General features: G+C 37.0%; 1 protein-coding gene across 2 annotated transcripts; it reads right to left on the bottom strand.

The window, feature by feature from the left end:
• Window positions 1-4,333: 4,333 nt before the first annotated feature.
• On the bottom strand, window positions 4,334-5,854 carry LOC149921372 (uncharacterized). 2 transcript variants are annotated; one of them, XM_090163293.1, is made up of 5 exons: window positions 5,330-5,854; window positions 5,060-5,260; window positions 4,688-5,000; window positions 4,554-4,631; window positions 4,334-4,499 (listed from the first exon to the last, which is right to left on the bottom strand). In XM_090163293.1, the coding sequence occupies exons 1-5, from the start codon at window positions 5,531-5,533 to the stop codon at window positions 4,354-4,356; spliced, it is 942 nt and encodes a 313-aa protein (XP_090019419.1). In that variant the 5' UTR covers window positions 5,534-5,854; the 3' UTR covers window positions 4,334-4,353. The 2 variants fall into 2 exon arrangements, with proteins under 2 accessions (XP_090019419.1, XP_090019418.1); XM_090163292.1 differs by having other exon boundaries at window positions 4,334-4,631.
• Window positions 5,855-23,146: the final 17,292 nt, after the last annotated feature.

Genomic DNA, 23,146 nt, shown 5'->3' with positions numbered 1-23,146 from the left:
CTCCTGGGTCTCAACAAATGGGATGAGTTTTAACCCTGATAAATCCACGGTCCTCCATTGTGGTCCTAATAATCCCCTTTTCCAGTACCGGTTGGGTGGTCGGGTCATCAAGTCCGTGTATGTTTTAAAACGTTCGTTTTCCTATTTCTCTATCAAGTCCTTTAAGGTGTTATATCAATCTTATGTCCGTCCACATCTCGATTATTGCTCGAGTATTTGGTCCCCTCACCTGGTTAAGGATATTGAGAGGCTTGAGAGAGTGCAACGTAAGGCCACCAAGATGGTCTCTGGCCTTCGTTCTCTGTCTTACCCTGAACGTCTTGAGCGCCTTGGTCTTTTGTCCCTTTCGAATAGGCGTCTGAGAAATGATTTGGTTGAGGCCTTCAAACTAATTTATGAGTTGTATGACGTCCCGGCCACCTCCTTCTTTACCATTCGCTGGACGGGTAGGAAAGCTCCTACGATATGTAAGGAGCGTAATGCTTGTACCTCGCGCCGTGTTTTCTTCACACAGCGAGTAGCAAACTCATGGAATGCCCTCCCTTCCCCAATTAAGATTAAATCCTCTAGTTCTTCCTTTAAGAGTCGGCTTGACAAGTTTTACGGGTGGTAAATATCTTTCTTGTATATAGTTGTATAAAATGAAAAAAAAATTATTTATATTTTACTTTTCCTAACTGTACCTTTTGCCATATCCATCGCCATTCCTTTGTCCTTGCTGTTATTTCATTCTTATTTTTGTGTAACTTTCATGGTATTTTATCATGTATTTCTGATTTTATATTATCTCCATTCCCCACTAAAGCAGGGCGCAATAAGTGTAAACTTTCTTTTCCTGTTTAATAAATTTTATTATTAGATGGCGTAACTTTCGTTACCAGCCAAACGAAAAGCGTGGGCCAAAGGCAGGGTTTTTTAAAAGTTCTAATCTAGTTTGTTATCCGATTTCTATGGTGGAAACGGAGCTTGAATTTTTAAAAGGGGAAAATAGCCCAGAAAAAAATTACAATTTACTTAATACTTAACTTTTTTTTTGCTCTTCTAGGCATGCTTCAAAATCGATTGGTAAACTAGATGATGCGATACCAGGAATTCAGGCGGAAGATAAATTGCAATTTTAAAATTACTTGGTACTATGGCTTAGACGCTTAGAGGGAGTTAAAAACCTCTCATAATTATTATTCAATTCACGCGTATAATTGACATTTCTGGATTTGATGTATACAGACATCGTACCGGCTTCGTTAGATCATGGGCCAATAAAAGCCACTCTATTGATGTACAGTCCCGGACAAAAGTTTTTTTTTTAAAATGTTAGGAATTTTTTAACCAAGGCTTAAAAAATAAAACATCGCTTTTTCAACCAATTGAAATTCTCCAATTTCGTGCACGTGACGAACGTCATTCGACGCGCCGAATTATTTCCATTCCAGGGACTCGATTCTGAGGCGGTCGTTAAGAATTTTAACCACCGAAAATCGTCGGTATCGCAAAAAATCGTCGTTAAAGAAATTGTTGTAATTCTAAGGCAGTCGGATCGAAAAATAGTCGGTAATAACCACTGAAAATAGTCGCTATCGTAAAGACTGGGGTAGAGCAGTCTTTAGAGGCTTTAACCACGGAAAATCTTCAATTTCAAAATGGCTGCGAACATGTTGAGGATTAATATGTTAATTTTAGCTGCCGAAGCTGATGAAAATAATTTATTTCGACGTGATTTACGTCGTCAACGGGTAATTAGAGACAGAGCTCAAGCTTTTGAGCTTTGTGATTTTAGATTTAAACGACTTTTTCGGGTGAAAAAAGACTTAGCTTATGATCTCTGCGAGAGATTGACGGACCGCCTTACCGGGAATAATGCGTTGGCGCTACCTGTTGATATTAAGGTATTGTTATTAAATAGAACCTCTTTTTCTTAATTTATTTAAAATATTTCAAACTTTGTTTTTAAGATTCTTATTGCTTTGCGTTTTTACGCGGTTGGCTCATATCAACTAGCTGTTGCTCAAGATTTATTTCTTGCAGTAAGTCAGTCGACAGTTAGTCGATGCGTCGCTAATGTAAGCCGGGCTATTGTGGATTTGGTAATGCACCAAAGCATAAAATTCCCAAAAACAGATGAAGAGGAATTGCAAAATAAAGTGGGGTAAGTTGAATAAATTGGTATTATCATAAGCCTATCCAGCCTAAGTTTGAATCGATAGGCAGTGTTGTTTCAAGCTAACGACTGTCGAAAGTACCGCGCTAAATCCACCCGGTGGAGGAAAAGAGAAACGTAACGCGTCTCGCAATGCATGATGCCAGCTGTGTTGATAGGAGAGGTGCGTAGAGAGAGAAAGGGGGAAGGAAGAAGCTTCAATTTATCTCTACCAGGTGCCGATACTATCGCCTGATTTCTAGAGGTGTGCAAATACCATTTTTTGGGGATCGAATCGAATATCAAATATTTTTTCCAGGCACGTCATATACCAAATCGAATATTTATAACGTCAAATAATTTGGTCGAATATTTTTAGAGCAAAATTTTAAGCCAGTTAACTGATCAAATACCAAATAGTATTTCGAATACCAAAAATTCGACGTATTTGGTTTTTAAATAACCAAATAGTTTGCATATTTGTCAAAAAATAAAGAAGTTATTGAAATCACTGTTCATTTTACTTGCAATAGTAAAATACTAAACCAAATGTATAATATATATTTTATTTTATTTAATAAATTTAAACTATAAAACTAAACTTTTTTAAAGAAAACTTTTACAAACAATATTTAAAATACACATTTTCAAAGTTTAACTACCCCAGCGTTCTCCTCTGATGGCCTTGAATCTCAACAAATTAGAAAAAGACCCGCGGTTATTCGACCAGTTTGCAAACTATTTGAAAATACAAAATACTTTTTTCCTATCTTTTCGAATAATCGACTATTTGATCAAGAAAAACGAATATTCGCGAACTTTCCCAAGTGCTATTCGATTAGACGAATCGAATATTCGATTTGGTATTCGATCGAATTATTTGGTCTAACCAAATATTTTGCACACCCCTACTGATTTCTTCTTTTTCGACCGTCCAGTGGTGGTACAAAGGGCGCTATGCGCGTTTCATACTAAGGGTTGATAGGCTTATGGTATTATACAAACACAAATTGAAAACTTGTTGAAATTCCTGTAGATTTAGTCAAGTTGCTGGATTTCCCGGAGTGATTGGTGCAGTGGACGGAACCCATATTGCCATTGTTGCCCCACCAACAACAGATGCAGAATATAGGGAACATTTATATGTTAATAGGAAGGGTTTTCATTCCATCAATGTACAACTGGTAATAGGATAAGGATTTCATTTTGCATGCAACGTAATGGAATAATTATCAATAATTTAATCCAACAGATTTGTGATCACAACCTCAATATTTTAAATGTAAATGCCAAATTCCCAGGGTCTGCTCATGATTCACACATTTTTAAAATGTCACAGGTGTCAACATATCTTGAGCAATCCTATTTAAATGGAAGAAAAAATTCCTGGCTAATTGGTAAAATTAAAAGTCTTAATTCTTAGAATGATTATATTTCTATGTAATATTCGATTTTCAGGAGACAGTGGATATCCTTTAAGACCGTGGCTATTGACTCCCATAGTAGAAGCTCCCGAAGGATCCCCAGAAGAAAGATACACAGAAGCTCACACTAAGACTCGTTGCCTTATTGAGCGTTGCATCGGAGTTCTTAAACAAGTCTTCCGTTGCCTACTACAACATCGAACGCTACATTACCACCCGACAGCTGCAGCAAAGATACTTTATGCATGTTGCACTTTGCATAATTTGCGTCGAGATTCCAAACATTCTGCAGAAGACGACGAGTTCTCTGACACAGAGAGTGAGAGTGATGATGACATTGGCTTAGAAAATGGCAATAGACGTCAACAACAAAGGCAAGATCGAAGACAGAGAACCGCAGTTGTGGATGTTCCCAACTATGTGCCAAGACCAAATGAAAATTGGCTAGCGCCAGGTCACGCCACTCGAAATTTAATTGTCACAAGATTTGCAAGACCACATTAAATGGAAATAATATATTAAGAAAAACTTCGTTTAGTATTAATATTTTTTTTCATTTATTTTTATGACACTAGAAGTTTGGAATCCCACTTGATGTTATTCATTAATCTAATATTCCTTTATATATACAAAATGAAATAATTCCCATATTTAATTTTTTATTATAAATATATTCATTATATATTAATCAGCTTTAAATTAAATAAAACTAATTGAAGTAATAATTATTGATTTTAATGAACAAAATACAATAAAAATAACAAATGGTTTTGATCAAAAGCAATGAAATACCTACTCTTCTTTTGGTGTTGCTAAAAATTTACAAACTGCATCCGCAATTCTGTTCACCCCATTTGCAATTTCACGAAGCAATTGGATTTTTTCCTCCTCAAACTGTTTAAGGGTGTCAGTGGCCTTCACGTAATGGTCATTTCGTGCTAGATATAAAAGAAACATTTGTACTTTTTTAAAGAAAAGCCTAGAAAATTTACTTTTCTTTTTTGGCCTTTGCTCCTCAGTTAACGTTGACAATCGCTTATTAGTAGAGCTTTTGTCAGTACTTGAAGCCTCTATAAAATGAAAAAAAAAACACGCTGACAACGAAACCAAAATTTAACTTCCTTACCATTTGCGGTTTGTTCCGAATGGGAACTTATTTCAAAAGAACTATTTTCATGTACTGAAAAAAACATTTCACCAATAGACCCAACAAAGCCTGTGGATGATGAGGTGCTTGGCTGTTGGTCTAAAAATTGTGAAGAGCTATTAGCTAAAGGTATTTGGGGTTGCTTAAACAAGGGAGAGTCTATTGAAGTTTCCATTTGTGCGACTGTTAATAGAGATTCCACTGATTGAATATCAGACACTGAGGAATGTATTACGGGTGATCCTGCTGCGGCGCTTAGCCCACGAGGCGTAGCTTGATTTGGTCTTGATATCTGTAAAAAATGGTAGAAGTAACATTTGTGTGTAAGTATAAAGATAATTGAATACTTACCTGTAACTCGCTATTAACTAGGTTAAAGCCTGCTTCTTCAACTTGGGGGTCCCCGTCAATACAAATTGGGCCAATAAGGACCATCAACCTACTTTCTATCTCGCTCAAGTCTATGTCTTTGGGTCGTGGTCCACCTCCAGTGGGTTTTTTCTTTGCTTGACCGGCTTTCGCTTTAGTGTCAGACTTCCATTCTATCCATTTCTTTAACCGCACAGTAGAAATATCTTATGAATTGATTTTCAAATATTTCATTTGTCATTTCATACGTACTCTCTTCCAGCCAGCAACATCTTTAGTTGGTCCAACTCCATCACTATTTAACATAAGTGTTAAAGCCTCCCACAATTTTTGCGACTTTGCTCTGGTAAACGTAGCACTAAATTTTCCAATAACCAATTCTTGGTGGGCCTCCATGTACTCCAACATAATAACAAGTTGTCTCTCCGTTACTTTTGGTGAGCGCTTTGGTCCCATTTTATTTTATTATATTAAACCAAGATTTTAATTCACGAAATTTCGATAACACAAGGCTAACTAAAAAACTGTGTTAAACTACTTGCCGTCTGCTTCTTTCTATTATTGAAGTGAAAAAGCAATAAAATTCCGTTCATCTATTGGCTCTGCCAACCTCACGTGACACAAAAACTACTACAGTAAATCCCCCTAAAAACTCGGTGGTAATTCTACGTTACCGACTTTCCTCTTAGCAACTTTCTGTAAGTCGATGCTTAGAATTGCAAAATTTTTCTCGGTAGGTAAATGTCGGTACGGAGAAGTGGTTGATAAAGTGGTTGGTATTATAGTCGCTACGCTAGCGACCGTCTCAGAATAAGACCCCTGAACCGGTATCGTTTTCCAAATCGGACAAGTGGTTCCGGACATATTGAGGGAAAACCAAAACCAAAAAACGAATTTTTAAAGCTTAATCAAAATTAATTTCAAATTTTAAGTCAGTTTTAGTTGGCAGTGAGGAATCAGCCGACAACTCGGTTACACGACTTTTTACAGTTTTTGACGGTGATTTTTTTAAATATCTTCGTAGATTTTTCGATATTTTAGGATATTGAATTCATATTTTATAGTTTTGTCAGTATTTAAGAAATAGTTACGAGATATTTTATCGCCGTTTTTGAGGTTTATAATTAGTTTCGGGGTAATCAGGGGGCGTTTTTAGGCATTTTTAATTAGTTTCAGGGTAATATTTCGGTGTTGTTTTAGCATTTTTCATAAATTTCGGGGTAATATGTCGAGATCTTTTCGAGTTTTAGATATGTTTTGAACTATTATATCGACGTTCAATTAATTTTGGGTTAATATGGCGAAGTTTTTTGACATTTTTAATTAGATTTTGTGTAATATGTCGGCGTTTATTGGCGATTTTAACTAGTTTCGGAGTAATATTTTCGCGTCTGTTGGCGCGTTGAATCAGTTTCGAGCTATTATATGTGAGTTTTTGACGTTTTCAATTAGTTTACGGGTTATGTGTCTGGGTTTTTTTGACATTTTAATTAGTTTCGCATTTATGTGTCTGGGTTTTTTGACGTTTTTAATTTGTTTCGGGTTTGTGTGTCTGGGTTTTTTGGCGTATTTGGTCGGCATTTTATGTTTTGAACTATTATATCGACGTTCAATTAATTTTGGGTTAATATGGCGAAGTTTTTTGACATTTTTAATTAGATTTTGTGTAATATGTCGGCGTTTATTGGAGTTTTGACTTTTTAAATTAGTTTCTGGGTTATGTGTCTGGGAATATTTGTGTTTTAATTTAGTTTTGGGGTTGTGTGTCTGGTTTTTTTGACGGTTTTTATTATTTTCGTGGTTATGTATTTGGGTTTTTTTGACGGTTTTTATTATTTTCGTGGTTATGTATTTGGGTTTTTTTGACGTTTTTAATTAGTTTCGAGGTTATGTGTTTGGCTTTCTTGATGTTTATTATTAGTTTTGGGGTTATGCGTCATTGTTTATTTGGGTTTTTAATTAGTTTCGGGTTTGTGTGTCTGGGTTTTTTTAACGTTTTTAATTAGTTTCGCGCTTATGTGTTTGGAGTTTTTGACGTTTTTACTAGTTTCGGGGCTATGCGTCTAGGTTTTTGAACGTTTTTAATTATTTTCGGGGTTATGTGTCTGGGTCTTTTGCCTTGTTGAATCAGTTTCGAGCTATTAAATCGGAGATTTAGGCATTTCTTATTTAGTTTTTTGACGTGTTAAATCAGTTTTGAGCTCTTATATCAGCGCTTTTAATTAATTTTGGGGTAATACGTCGCCGTTTTGTTTGCGTATAATCAATCTCGTTCGGGTTATTATATAGATTTTAGGAATTTTGGATAGGTTTCTGGCGAATATTTTTGCTTTTTTAAGCGTGTAGGGTAAGTGTCCAATTTGTATAATTACGTAAATAATGCAGTGGTTAATTGTTCTTAGTTTAATAAAACTCAGGTAGAGAAAGGAAAGCGTGATAAATAATTTAGTTTACTAAAGATTACTGTTTATTTGGTAAAGAAAAAACAAAATTGAAATCGAATATATCTTTACACAGTTATTACTTGGCTTATGTGGTAGTACTCCAAAGTTTTTTGAGCCTTTCAAGTTTTGTTTTTTTAGCAGATAATCCACTCTTATTGTAATTTGTAAAGGGCGCGCAATATTAAAACCCGGATCAAATATAATACCATCCAATATTTTAACTTGCGACACGGCAACATACGTCATTTTAAGTGAAACTCGTTGGGTCCGATGTCCACAACTGCTTTCTCCAATGTTAAACTCGGCTTCTCTCGTTTCAAAATACTACAGTTTAGTTAAAAGAAAAACTCGGCTTCTCTCTCCAAATTCGAAAAACGAAACTTTTTCTTGGAGCCGTTTATTTCCAATAAGTTACAAAAGGTGTCGCAATATGTCCGTGTCATTCTCCACCTAAATCGGCGCCAGACAGATTTTGGAATCCCCTATCTAGTGCGTAGGGTCGGGGGAGGAAAAAATATCATCTTTTCTACTTAAAGACCCTTAGGGCTGGGGGGTTAGACGGTAATTTGGGGTTCTCCCTTACGGCTGTAGTGGCGAATTCGGGTAGGAGAAGCAAAGTATTATTTGGTTTTTCCTTATTTTTTCTCCATTTCTGAAGACCAGAGTATTTCATTTACTAACATAGCAGGCGGTAGGAATCATTGCATCCCCAAAAAGCTCGAAACGAAAAGTGAATTACTGAACACAATTACAAAACTCGACACCCAGTCAATCACTCTTAAAGACTCCTGTTAAGACTAACAATCGGCTAGCGATGCCAATTAAGAGAAAAGCATTTGCTCTTGTGTTAGTAGCAAGCAGAACGGTTGGAGCTCCCTCTCGACTCGTTTTCCGAAGCCCCACTTTTCCCCCCAATTCAAGCGCTCTCTCGCGACGAAACAACCACCCGTTTTTAGTTCCACATCGAGATATATATATATATCGAAGTGGGACTATTGCTATGGACGGAATGTCGTTAAGTGTTGTCGTGGTTAGTTTGTTTGTTTGTTGTGGAAAAGCGCCGGCACGGTAGATGGAGCTGCGAAAAATAAGTTAAATATTTATTCTATTGGCGGCGACGGGACTCGAACCCAGATAGCCGCTGGCCGCATTATCTCTAATACCGGCGCACTTACCAACCGAGCCACGCCGATCTGTACAAATTTTACTCGGAACTTCAAGTCTCTTTTTGCGACGCGGGGGGATTGGTCAAGTTAAGTTGTCTCAATTCTCTTTCCTTTTTCCGCGTTATTTTACATGTATTTACGGCGTTTAAGGTCAAGTGAACCTCAAACTTCTTCTCCCCACCACGAAGGGTGACACGGGTAGAGGTCGGCGTTTGAATAAGAAATTACACGATTGTTTATATTTATCCATAACCGAGAATTATTCAGAAATATTCGAAAAAAAAATGATTAATTTTGCATATTAAATCGTTGTTTAATCGTATAATTTATTCGTATAAAACAAATAATACTAATTTTAATGATTAATTGAAATTTTTGCGGTTAACTTATTTGTTCCGCCGACCTCTAGACACGGGTGTGGGGCTACAAAACTTTTACCGATGGTCAGTTTCAGGTCTGTCAGGTAAACAGGGGGCACAATTACGACCTCCCCTTTAATAACAATACGTTAAAGTCAACTCTTTAACTTAGGATGGTACTTTTTATATCAAACGATAGGACGCGCAGTGCCGTTAATTTGTTTTTCATCGAGCAATTAGTTTGAAAAAGAATTAAAAATTTAATAGGAAAATTGTAAAAGGATTAGTTTGGTGGGAAGTTTGGAACCTTTAGTCTTGAACACTTTTATAGTTTGTATAGTTGGTCCAGAGATGTCGCTCTTGCCTGAAAGTTTCGGCGCGTTTTTTTGTTTGAATATTTCATCGAGCAGTTATATTGGCGGGAAGTTTGAATTAAACCCGGGTCTCCTGAGGGTGGGCGGGTTGGTCTCATTCGATAGGCCCTCAAGGGGTCGGAGTGTGCACTAACTGGCGGCTTTACCGGGGAGTTGGGGTCTGGCTCTTGTAACCCGCAAGGGCGGTGGCGCGCTGGGAGCTGTTAGCTCCATCCAAAGGGTCCTATCTCCAACCTCCGACTTCGGTCAGGTGTGGGCTGGATACTGGGCTTCGGCCCAGGCTAATGGAGAGGGGCCGGGCAACCTGGCCACCTTGGCGGATTGAGTAGCCTGCTGTGGGGCTGGGGGCCTCCGTATGAGGGCACGGCGGACCCATCTCCCGGCCTTTTGGAGCTTCACTGGGATCTCCGGTGCCAGCTGTGCCAGGTTATGCGGGCTGCTGTGTGCCCGCCGTTCCCCTTTAGGAGCTCTTTCCAAAGGGCTTGGCTCCCTGCCTTTCTAGGTGGGGTGTCGGCCGGAGTTGCTAGAGCATCCGTTCTCTATCCCACTGCTGTGTGCGAAGTGGCGGGCTGGTCGTCCCATTGTTGCACCTTCTGCTGGGTTGAGCGGCTTGCGTCAAGGGTGCGACCATCAGTAGTGGGGTTCTGCTACCCATGCTGGTTTTGTCACCTGTCTGGGCTTGTGGACGCTGGCGTAGAGCATTCTGATGATAGGCCTCCGGTGGTGTGGTTCTTTTCTTACCGGTACACCGGGCTATAAATTCGGACAACATGGTCTCATTCGATAAAACTCTTTTTTCCGCCCCCTCACGCGTTCCACAAATTTCCGCCCCCTCCGACCAACCCCCTTAAAGGGAGAGTGACCGAAAAAAACAAGCCATTCTCATTCGATAGAACAATAAAAGTAAAAGATTGGAATCGTCTACGCTCGCGTCTACGTGAAAGAGTGAGACCAAAAATCCAAAGCAGTCGAACTTAGGGCCTGTTGCAAAAGTCTGCTTTGCTAGAATCGCACAGGTTAAATTCAATGGGCTAGCACTTTGGCTAGGGTTTTTGCAACTATGCGACCATAGGATGGTAAATTATATATCAAACGATAGGAAATCACATGCCCTCAGCAGCTGTTGTATTTCTTTGCCCACCCACGTATCCTAGGTGTGGGTGACCCACACGTTTTAAACCTACTTAGAATGTTATTTTATATATCTAACGATAGGTAATCACATGGCCTCAACCGCTTTTGTATTGGTTTGCCCACCCGCGTATCCTGAGGGTGGGCGGCATCCACTCTTTTACTTAGGATGGCCATTTATATATAAAACGATAAGAAATCACGTAGCCTCAACTGCTTTTGTATTAGTTTGCCTACCTGTGTCTACTAAGGGTGTATGGGTTTGCCCACTTGAATACACTGATGTGGAACTAATATTACGGCCTGGGCCGACTTGTTCCCTCTCGAGTCGTTTTCCAAAACGCCCCTTTTCATCCAATAGCTTCTCTAGAACCGGACAATCACCTTTTCTGGCCAGTTTCCACAGTGAGAGCTACGCTCAATCACCGTTTTTTACACACAATCCTTAGGGATTTGTGTGTATTACGATCACGTACTGTGTAGCCGCCGCCGCCGCCGCCGCTGCCGTACACACGATTGCTCGCGGTACGTTAGTGGTACAAAGGCGATTGATATCTCAATCGATAGGCACTATTATAGCCTCGACGGGATTTTCGTAATTTTGGGATCGGAGCCCTAGAAGTTGGGCAAATGCCCAATTTACTATTTTTTGTGGTTTCGCTTTGTGTGGTTGATATTTTATTTAAAATTAAGTCCGATAACGTTAAAAAAAATATTTTTGGTAAGGATACGATTCAGCGGATATACAACTTCAGTTATATCAGTAAATATTAAATTTAAGTATAGTTTCCTGGTTAATTTACGGGACCCCAATTTTCGCGGTTTTATATTTTCGCCTAAAAGTCTACATAACGTTCTTTAATTTAAGTCCGATTTTCATGATAGTTATATTTTTGAATAGCTGTGGTTTCCCTTAACCCTAGATTTGCAATTACGTTGCTTAATTTTAATTCTAAGTGAGGTTTTTTCGACAGCGTATGCGGACCCCCGCAAATTCCGACATGGTAAATCCGCGTGTCTATAGAGTTCTCGCATTTTTCAAGGCCGTTCGCGCCGAGCTTTCAACGTGTTCCCAGAAGTAACAATAAGTGTGACCCCCAACGTTTTACGCACGTTTAACGCCCTTTTTACGCACGTCGTACGGCAGGAAGTAGGTAAGTAAGATTTGATCAAAAATCACAAGTTTTGTTACTTCTAGGCCTATTCCAGCTTAGGTTGCAGCCGCGTTGGAAAAAGTTAATTTTAAGTGAGTTAATTAGCCATTTCGCGTCATACCTGAATTCTTTACGCGCTGAAGCTATATTCGCATTCCATTGAAAGCCTGTCTGCAATAACAATAACGTATGAACAGGCGCGTAAAAAATAAGTGTGACCCTAAATATTTGTTATGCCCAGAAGTTAAGCATAAGTGTGCCACTAAATATTTTTTTGACCAGCTGCCGTACACACGATTGCTCGCGGTACGTTAGTGGTACAAAGACGATTGATATCTCAATCGGAGCCCGAGAAGTGGGGCATTTGGTCGATTGTCATATTTGAATTTCGTGCCAATTGATACAGGTGCCATCTTATTTCCAAAACCAGGTAACTCCAAAAACTTGGTTTTTATAAACATTAATTTAAATGAACGTGTTCGCGTTTCGCCACCTTATTTCCAAAACCAGTTAACTCGAAACGCTTGGTTTTTATACAAATTAATTTAAATGCACGTGTTCGCGTTTCGCCACCTTATTTCCAAAACCAGGTAACTCGGAAAACTTGGTTTTTATAAAAATTAATTTAAATGAACGTGTTCGCGTTTCGCCACCTTATTTCCAAAACCAGGTAACTCGAAAAACTTGGACCTTATTTCCAAAACCAGGTAACTCGGAAAACTTGGTTTTTATACAAATTAATTTAAATGAACGTGTTCGCGTTTCGCCACCTTATTTCCAAAACCAGTTAACTCGAAACGCTTGGTTTTTATAAAAATTAATTTAAATTAACGTGTTCGCGTTTCGCCACCTTATTTCCAAAACCGGGTAACTCGAAAAACTTGGTTTTTATACAAATTAATTTAAATGAACGTGTTCGCGTTTCGCCACCTTATTTCCAAAACCAGGTAACTCGAAAAACTTGGACCTTATTTCCAAAACCAGTTAACTCGAAACGCTTGGTTTTTATACAAATTAATTTAAATGAACGTGTTCGCGTTTCGCCACCTTATTTCCAAAACCAGGTAACTCGGAAAACTTGGTTTTTATACAAATAAATTTAAATGAACGTGTTCGCGTTTCGCCACCTTATTTCCAAAACCAGGTAACTCGAAAAACTTGGACCTTATTTCCAAAACCAGTTAACTCGAAACGCTTGGTTTTTATACAAATTAATTTAAATGAACGTGTTCGCGTTTCGCCACCTTATTTCCAAAACCAGGTAACTCGGAAAACTTGGTTTTTATAAAAATTAATTTAAATTAACGTGTTCGCGTTTCGCCACCTTATTTCCAAAACCGGGTAACTCGAAAAACTTGGTTTTTATACAAATTAATTTAAATGAACGTGTTCGCGTTTCGCCACCTTATTTCCAAAACCAGGTAACTCGAAAAACTTGGACCTTATTTCCAAAACCAGTTAACTCGAAACGCTTGGTTTTTATACAAATTAATTTAAATGAACGTGTTCGCGTTTCGCCACCTTATTTCCAAAACCAGGTAACTCGAATAATTCTTTTCCGATAACATTCCTCTTGGGTTTATTAAGTTAATACATCAGTGGGATTGTGTGTACTCAAATGTCCGTGACATCTTGTTGATATTTTAATAGGGTTACGCTGTATTTTATTACAATTTAAGACGATTATTAATGTTGTGAAACAGCATTTATTTAAAAAAGCTATAAATATTAGAAAAAACTAAATAATAAAAAAACACATTTAATTTATAACAACCCACAAAAACAAGTTTATGCTATAGGACTAATAGTTCAATAATAATGAATATTCATGATATATAGATATATTTAGTACATATTTAAATAATTAGGTGCCTTTAATATTTAGACCAGTAGCCTTGATTTTCATGCACTCTTTGAATTCTGGTCGTCATTGATTCATGCAATTTTCGCCAAAGGCTCGCATTTGCCTTTAGTTGGTCCCAAGCATTCGAAACAGCTTCCCAAAGCTGATCTTGGTTACGGACGTTAGAATGATCAACGATTTTGACCATTTCTGCCCATACGTTTTCTATTGGATTCATATCTGCGCCTTTTGAGGGCCAATCAATATTCTGGTAGAAAAATGCAATCTTAACGTCACGCGTTAAGATTTCCTTATTATTTCTCCAAAAATTACTTGAAATCCATGAACGTCCATCAGACGATTCACAGTCGCCATAGATACGCGTGACATGTGAATGGGCGACCTATCGTGCATGAATTTAAAATTCCCGTCAAGAAAACGATTTAACACGCTGGGCATGATGGTGTACTCTACATCCAACCGTGCACGTTCACTGAAAATCTTCCGCTTCTTTGAACTTCTTTAATATAAGGCCGTTCAAAGCGCTCACCAATTGGTCGCCTAACCCAAATCTGGGAATAAAGAAACTATAAATTATTTAATATCTAACCTGTCCGTTGTGACCGACAACAAAAACCTTTTCGTCCGTGAAAACTACGTTTTCCCAATCTTCTAGTTGCCATTCTAAATGATCGTTTGCAAAATTTAAACGACCTTCAATGTTTGCAACAGATAGTTTCTCTTTTTTAACAGCTATTCTACCATGCAAGTTATCTTTCACTAGGGAACGGCGAACTGATCGTACTGAAACATCGAGATCAAGATCAAGCTTCAACTGTCTAGCAGTCAGAAATGGGTTGTTTCTGGAAGTCCTTGCCAGGCGTCGCCGATCATTTGGTAAAAGCTCTGATGGTCTTCCATCTCTCGGGTTATCGACGCCATTATTGAATTCACCATTTTGGTGTCGATTCACCCACAAAGCCACGATGGTTGGAGATATATTTAATAGTCGACCAATATGTCTATTTGAATAACCTTCATTGCGCAACTGCACTATTTGATGTCGAGCAATAACTCGATTTCGGAAAATTAGGTTTACGAATTTGCGAATTGATTGAAAAAATTACCAATTATCCTTTTTATTCAATCAAGAAAAGTCAGGAAAGAGGTTGTTAGGCTTAACACTTTTCAATAAATAAAATGTTAAATCACGCGCTGATGATTTCGCGCGTTGAGCTAGCGCGCGCTTTTAGATTCAAAATGCGTCACCTGAAAGCAAAAACCACGTAACTATAACTATAATTAGTATAAAGTTACGTGGTTTTTGCTTTCAGGCGACGAATGGTTCTATTGAATATTTAAAAACGACACACTCAATTTTGGATCTGTTTTAACATAAACCACATCCTGGTAACCTACTATGTTTAAACTTCCATGTCATTCGGAGTTGTAGTTGTTGAGTTATTAGGGAAAAATCACGCCATAAGAGTGCCTTGATAAAATTAGTTTTAACTTAATATTTATTGTATTTAATATATTTTATTCTACGTATTTAGAATAGAGCGATTTAAAAATAGCCGAAGTGTGCTTGGCCACTTGATTTCGAAAGGGGTAAAGGTTTAACCAAATTTTTGTTTAACCAGGAATGCTCAAGAAAACTACATCGAAGCGTGAAATTTTATACATTATCATTTTTAACAAAACATCGTTTGAAGAGAAATAATAGATATCACAATTATAACACAGACAAAACAAATTTTAGAAAGCGATAGATCGCCAACTCCTAAAGTTTGACATTAAAATGCTAGTTGGTCGACTAACATTCTTAAAAAAGGTTTCGTTATCGACTCTGAAAAGTCTAATTCCAAAATGCACCAACTCGAAAAAGTCAGAGAGCGAGACCCTGACAAGCGACTTCAACGTTTTCAATAGTTGGTTAGTCAAGGTCGCGGCAATGTTTCGTATCGGAGTCCGCGTCTCAATGATCTTAGTTAGAGATAACAAGTATGAAACTAAGCAAGTGTAAGTGGAGTTGGGCCGACTACCGGAAAAGAGGCTTGAATTCAATTTACGTCACGAAAACAAACGTGAGTCTCTAACCCGAACCAACATTTTTAGCTTGGAAAAAAATGGGCTACTGGGGATTGTTTTGCAATTTCGGTCTAATATCGGTCAACTTTAATTCGGTCCCCCGAATTCTGTGAAGTGAATATGCCCAACTCTGTTCGTGGCGAACAATATAATAATAATAATAATCCGCTAACAATGTTAGAAAAATCGCACAAAGGTAATTTTCACAATTTCTGTCAAGTGTGCAAATATTAAAATTTGGTATTGCAAGTTTGAACGCAACCTACCAACTTCCCAGAAATTCATTTTAAACTTGACCAATCTGCACACCCCGTTTGAAATTTACGCATTTATTTATACGCCGTGCCAAATTTGCTCGCTTCCATCGAAATTTGTCCACTAAATCGACCAAAGTTTGCCCAAAGTTTCATCAGGTATTCGAAATTCGTGCACATCTGGTAGGAGATGCGTGGTTTTGAATGGCTCATTTGCGCAACTTTGAAGAAAACTTTAGCCCGATTTAGTCTGTAAACTTGATGTGCATAATTGTCCTCCCTTTTACAGGAGTGCGATCAAGATATGTTTAGTGAAATGAGCCTTCCCCTGCCCTGCTCTTCGTATACGACCCTTCTACTTAAACTATTTTCAAATATCATTTTCTGAATTTAATTTTAAATAATATTTTACGTGTTAGTTGCCACAGCCTAGCGTTATTTAATAAGAACGACGTGACGTTAAACTCCCTGAAAATAAACGGGAACATGCAATAATATAACGCGTAATTTACTTAACTTTCCTGAAATAGCAATGAAATAACGAATAACTATAATTAAATGCCGACCAAATACGCCAAAAAACCCAGACACACAAACCCGAAACTAATTAAAAACGTCAAAAAACCCAGACACATAAATGCGAAACTATTTAAAATGTCAAAAAAAAACCAGACACATAACCCGTAAACTAATTGAAAACGTCAAAAACTCACATATAATAGCTCGAAACTGATTCAACACGCCAACAGACGCGAAAATATTACTCCGAAACTAGTTAAAATCGCCAATAACAAAATCTAATTAAAAATGTCAAAAAACTTCGCCATATTAACCCAAAATTAATTGAACGTCGATATAATAGTTCAAAACATAAAATGCCGACCAAATACGCCAAAAAACCCAGACACACAAACCCGAAACAAATTAAAAACGTCAAAAAACCCAGACACATAAATGCGAAACTAATTAAAATGTCAAAAAAACCCAGACACATAACCCGTAAACTAATTGAAAACGTCAAAAACTCACATATAATAGCTCGAAACTGATTCAACGCGCCAACAGACGCGAAAATATTACTCCGAAACTAGTTAAAATCGCCAATAAACGCCGACATATTACACAAAATCTAATTAAAAATGTCAAAAAACTTCGCCATATTAACCCAAAATTAATTGAACGTCGATATAATAGTTCAAAACATAAAATGCCGACCAAATACGCCAAAAAACCCAGACACACAAACCCGAAACAAATTAAAAACGTCAAAAAACCCAAACACATAAATGCGAAACTAATTAAAATGTCAAAAAAACCCAGACACATAACCCGTAAACTAATTGAAAACGTCAAAAACTCACATATAATAGCTCGAAACTGATTCAACGCGCCAACAGACGCGAAAATATTACTCCGAAACTAGTTAAAATCGCCAATAAACGCCGACATATTACACAAAATCTAATTAAAAATGTCAAAAAACTTCGCCATATTAACCCAAAATTAATTGAACGTCGATATAATAGTTCAAAACATAAAATGCCGACCAAATACGCCAAAAAACCCAGACACACAAACCCGAAACAAATTAAAAACGTCAAAAAACCCAGACACATAAATGCGAAACTAATTAAAATGTCAAAAAAACCCAGACACATAACCCGTAAACTAATTGAAAACGTCAAAAACTCACATATAATAGCTCGAAACTGATTCAACGCGCCAACAGACGCGAAAATATTACTCCGAAACTAGTTAAAATCGCCAATAAACGCCGACATATTACACAAAATCTAATTAAAAATGTCAAAAAACTTCGCCATATTAACCCAAAATTAATTGAACGTCGATATAATAGTTCAAAACATAAAATGCCGACCAAATACGCCAAAAAACCCAGACACACAAACCCGAAACAAATTAAAAACGTCAAAAAACCCAGACACATAAATGCGAAACTAATTAAAATGTCAAAAAAACCCAGACACATAACCCGTAAACTAATTGAAAACGTCAAAAACTCACATATAATAGCTCGAAACTGATTCAACGCGCCAACAGACGCGAAAATATTACTCCGAAACTAGTTAAAATCGCCAATAAACGCCGACATATTACACAAAATCTAATTAAAAATGTCAAAAAACTTCGCCATATTAACCCAAAATTAATTGAACGTCGATATAATAGTTCAAAACATAAAATGCCGACCAAATACGCCAAAAAACCCAGACACACAAACCCGAAACAAATTAAAAACGTCAAAAAACCCAGACACATAAATGCGAAACTAATTAAAATGTCAAAAAAACCCAGACACATAACCCGTAAACTAATTGAAAACGTCAAAAACTCACATATAATAGCTCGAAACTGATTCAACGCGCCAACAGAAGCGAAAATATTACTCCGAAACTAGTTAAAATCGCCAATAAACGCCGACATATTACACAAAATCTAATTAAAAATGTCAAAAAACTTCGCCATATTAACCCAAAATTAATTGAACGTCGATATAATAGTTCAAAACATAAAATGCCGACCAAATACGCCAAAAAACCCAGACACACAAACCCGAAACAAATTAAAAACGTCAAAAAACCCAAACACATAAATGCGAAACTAATTAAAATGTCAAAAAAACCCAGACACATAACCCGTAAACTAATTGAAAACGTCAAAAACTCACATATAATAGCTCGAAACTGATTCAACGCGCCAACAGACGCGAAAATATTACTCCGAAACTAGTTAAAATCGCCAATAAACGCCGACATATTACACAAAATCTAATTAAAAATGTCAAAAAACTTCGCCATATTAACCCAAAATTAATTGAACGTCGATATAATAGTTCAAAACATAAAATGCCGACCAAATACGCCAAAAAACCCAGACACACAAACCCGAAACAAATTAAAAACGTCAAAAAACCCAGACACATAAATGCGAAACTAATTAAAATGTCAAAAAAACCCAGACACATAACCCGTAAACTAATTGAAAACGTCAAAAACTCACATATAATAGCTCGAAACTGATTCAACGCGCCAACAGACGCGAAAATATTACTCCGAAACTAGTTAAAATCGCCAATAAACGCCGACATATTACACAAAATCTAATTAAAAATGTCAAAAAACTTCGCCATATTAACCCAAAATTAATTGAACGTCGATATAATAGTTCAAAACATAAAATGCCGACCAAATACGCCAAAAAACCCAGACACACAAACCCGAAACAAATTAAAAACGTCAAAAAACCCAGACACATAAATGCGAAACTAATTAAAATGTCAAAAAAACCCAGACACATAACCCGTAAACTAATTGAAAACGTCAAAAACTCACATATAATAGCTCGAAACTGATTCAACGCGCCAACAGACGCGAAAATATTACTCCGAAACTAGTTAAAATCGCCAATAAACGCCGACATATTACACAAAATCTAATTAAAAATGTCAAAAAACTTCGCCATATTAACCCAAAATTAATTGAACGTCGATATAATAGTTCAAAACATATCTAAAACTCGAAAAGATCCCGACATATTACCCCGAAATTTATGAAAAATGCTAAAACAACACCGAAATATTACCCTGAAACTAATTAAAAATGCCTAAAAACGCCCCCTGATTACCCCGAAACTAATTATAAACCTCAAAAACGGCGATAAAATATCTCGTAACTATTTCTTAAATACTGACAAAACTATAAAATATGAATTCAATATCCTAAAATATCGAAAAATCTACGAAGATATTTAAAAAAATCACCGTCAAAAACTGTAAAAAGTCGTGTAACCGAGTTGTCGGCTGATTCCTCGCTGCCAACTAAAACTGACTTAAAATTTGAAATTAATTTTGATTAAGCTTTAAAAATTCGTTTTTTGGTTTTGGTTTTCCCTCAATATGTCCGGAACCACTTGTCCGATTTGGAAAACGATACCGGTTCTGGAATGGAAATAATTCGGCGCGTCGAATGACGTTTGTCACGTGCACGAACTTGGAGAATTTCAATTGGTTGAAAAAGCGATGTTTTATTTTTTAAGCCTTGGTTAAAAAATTCCTAACATTTTAAAAATTTAAAATAGCCAAAAGTTTCTCCCTTCTTTAACCTATCCAAAAAGGTATCATTCGACTTTCTACTCTTAACGGTTTTTGGAATATTTGAAAAACAAAGTGTCCAGAAACTTTTGTCCGGGACTGTACCTGAACCTAAAGCATTGAGTTTAAGATTGAAATGGTAAAATTTAGTTTTCAGTGTGGTTATTGTTAATACCATTGTATTCAAATTATTAGTGAAAATACTCCACCAAAATCAAAAAGACAAAAACCAGAGACTGGATCAAAATTGAAAAACCCCAAACCGAAGAAGGAGCCCAAACTGAAGATGGCGCAGCCGCAGCTAAAAAAAATGTTACGGGTTCCGTTTCAGCCCCCTTTTCAACCCCCTATCACAAAGGTCGTACGCGAGGTAATACGAGAGTCATGTCCTGGATGAATATATTTCATTGGCCCATGGTTAGATCGCTATTTGACAGGTGGTAATTACTGTGTCAAATAATGGTAAATAACGTTATGATATGAAATGCAAAAAGTCATAAATACCATATTTAATGGTAATTAGTATCACCATCTCTAGTTTTATTACTGAACAAATAAAACGTTCTCTGAAATCTATAAACTGTCGTCTGCTAAATGGTTGTTAAATAACAAATCTAGAAATGGCGGGATTGTAATAACAAAATTTCGTCTGCTATGGCATTTACAGTATTATAACTTGAATTTACTCATGTTATATGTTACAACTGACGTGACATACTGTTTTTGCAACATAAATAAATAAGCTTTTATCACTGTTAATAGTTTATTTTCTTAATTTCACCAAATATTATTAACTATTTACTTATATTTACCAATATACCATTATTTGCCAAAGCAATATGCCATTTTTACCGATAGACCATTATTTACCAATATGCCATTATGTTCCCATATGCTATTATTTATCAATATGCCATTAAGTTCCTAATATGCCATTATTTACCGATATGCCATTATTGACCAATATGCTTATATTTATCAATATTCCATTATTTACCGATATGTTATTATTTACCTATATGCCATTATTTATCAATATTCCATTATTTACCAATATGCCATTATTTAGCAATATGTCATTATTTACTAAAATGACATTATTTACTAAAATGACATTATTTACCAATATGCCATTTACTAATATGTAATTATTGGCCAATATGCCATTATTTACCAATGTACCATTAATTACCAGTATGCCATTATTTTTCAATATTCCCTCATAAGTACGATTCTTATGGTGGCCAGCATATGTAACATAATCCCTCATAAGTACGATTCCTATAGTTGACCGCATATGTAACATAATCCCTCGTAAGTACGATTTTGTATAACATTTGAGACCTTGTTTCACACGGAATATCCAATAGATGCTTCAATAAAACATCTTCAAGGACATCGCCTAGAAGTAGTATTTCAGAGAACTAGGACCTGCAAGTTAGTGTTTATATAGGGTTTGATGAAATAATGGAAACTTTTCACTTGTAAAAATAACGTCGTGTTTTTACTAAGCCTTAATATGTCAAAACATTTCCCTTGGTTAAAAGGGAACACTTGTTGCATACCGTACAGGGGAAACGTTTCCATTATTTCCATAAGCACCATATAAACAGTGACTTGCAGGTTTGCGCTCGGAAATATTACTTCTTGGCGATTTCCTTGAAGATGTTTTATTGAAGCACCTATTAGTGAACCGTATATGGAAAATGAGTATATATTTTGGTGCTATTGAATAGGTTACCATGGAAATAAAATCTCGAGATCGCGAGCACGAGCTCACCTATAGGAATTCTACAGTTTTTCAAAATCGATTCCACCTAGGAGCAACAAACACAAGGAGAACGCAGCTAGCCTTTAAACACGCTAACGAAGGGTTGTGTACGAATTTCATTGGAGGAGCGTCACGAGCCTTTACGCTGAACGTTTTACGGAAAGGGGGAAGACAATTTCCGAATTTACCCCTTCCGACGGCTGCAGGCGCTAAAGCGTCTAGCCAATGAAAAACGTACGCAAGAAATTCCACGACTTTTGACGGGTTGCGTTCTCCTTGTGTGGGGTGTTGTGTTTGTTGCTCCTAGATTCCACATAGGAGCAACAAACACAAGGAGAACGCAGCTAGCCTTTAACCACGCTATAAGGCAGTATTTCGTACAAATTTCATTGGACTAACCTTTACGATGAAAGTTTTATGGAAAGGGGGGAAGACCATTTCCGAATTTTCCCCTTCCGACGGCAGCAGGCGCTAAAGCGTCTTACCAATGAAAACTGTACACAAGAAAATCCACGACGTTTGACGGGTTGCGTTCTCCTTGTGTGGGGTGCTGTGTTTGTTGCTCCTAGATTCCACTTACTTCAGGTTCCCATATAAAAAGTTGATAACGCGTTTTTGGTCACGGAGTTTGAAGTGACGTAAATTACGTCATAACCTGGGAACATGAAAGAAAATACCTTTAGGACATTTTTATGAGTGATAATATTGTTGCGAGCGATCGGAAATCGAAAACAAAAACATTAAAGATTTCAACGGTGTTTAATGACGCGGGGAAATAGGCTGATTGTTGAAGTACAGCCCCGTCCCAGCGATTTAGCAACGTTTAGCGACACCATTAAATAACAATAAAGAATACAATAAGACGTATTTAGTTTAAAAACGCAAAAGTAAACAAATAAAGGTACTTGTCGAGTAATGACTTTATCGACCGAAAGGGGGCACGAGAAACGTAGCTTTCGGTATCGTCACAAAAACAATTTATACACAACCCCATAAAATATATAAAAGAGGAATAGTAGTTTGGATGATTTATCGAGGTTGCTTAGGCCTATTTAATTCCGGTAATAATATGATTTACGCTTCGTCCATTAGTAGTCGGGAGTACTTGGCACAAACGTGCAACATACATTATAAAGGCTTGTTCAAGCTGGATATTCTATTCCTTTTCTATATTTTCTATGGCAACCCTCAAAATGACTTTCTAGAAGCGGAAAATCGACTCGAAACTGAGCGAGTCACGATAGAAGAACGCCTTCCTCAAGAACCTGTCAACTCGTTTTTACTCCCAAAAATGTCGGCGAAAAACAAAACGGATAACGGAAGCGAAAAAAAACCTTATCGGGGCCAGACAAAAGTCTTCTTAGTTGATGA

The sequence above is a fragment of the Leiobunum rupestre genome, chromosome 11, assembly GCF_980474605.1.
Source record: "Leiobunum rupestre chromosome 11, qqLeiRupe1.1.hap1, whole genome shotgun sequence".
NCBI classification, from domain to species: domain Eukaryota; kingdom Metazoa; phylum Arthropoda; class Arachnida; order Opiliones; family Sclerosomatidae; genus Leiobunum; species Leiobunum rupestre.
This window is presented reverse-complemented; position numbering and strand designations above follow the sequence as displayed.

Bases quoted from the DNA above. Each gene is read 5' to 3' on its own strand.
- LOC149921372 (XM_090163292.1), bottom strand. From the start codon at position 5,533: ATGGGACCAAAGCGCTCACCAAAAGTAACGGAGAGACAACTTGTTATT. The intron at 5,001-5,059 runs GTAAGTATTCAA...CATTTTTTACAG, and splicing joins TAGTTAATAGCGAGTTACAG to ATATCAAGACCAAATCAAGC. The intron at 4,632-4,687 runs GTAAGGAAGTTA...TTCATTTTATAG, and splicing joins TTCGGAACAAACCGCAAATG to AGGCTTCAAGTACTGACAAA.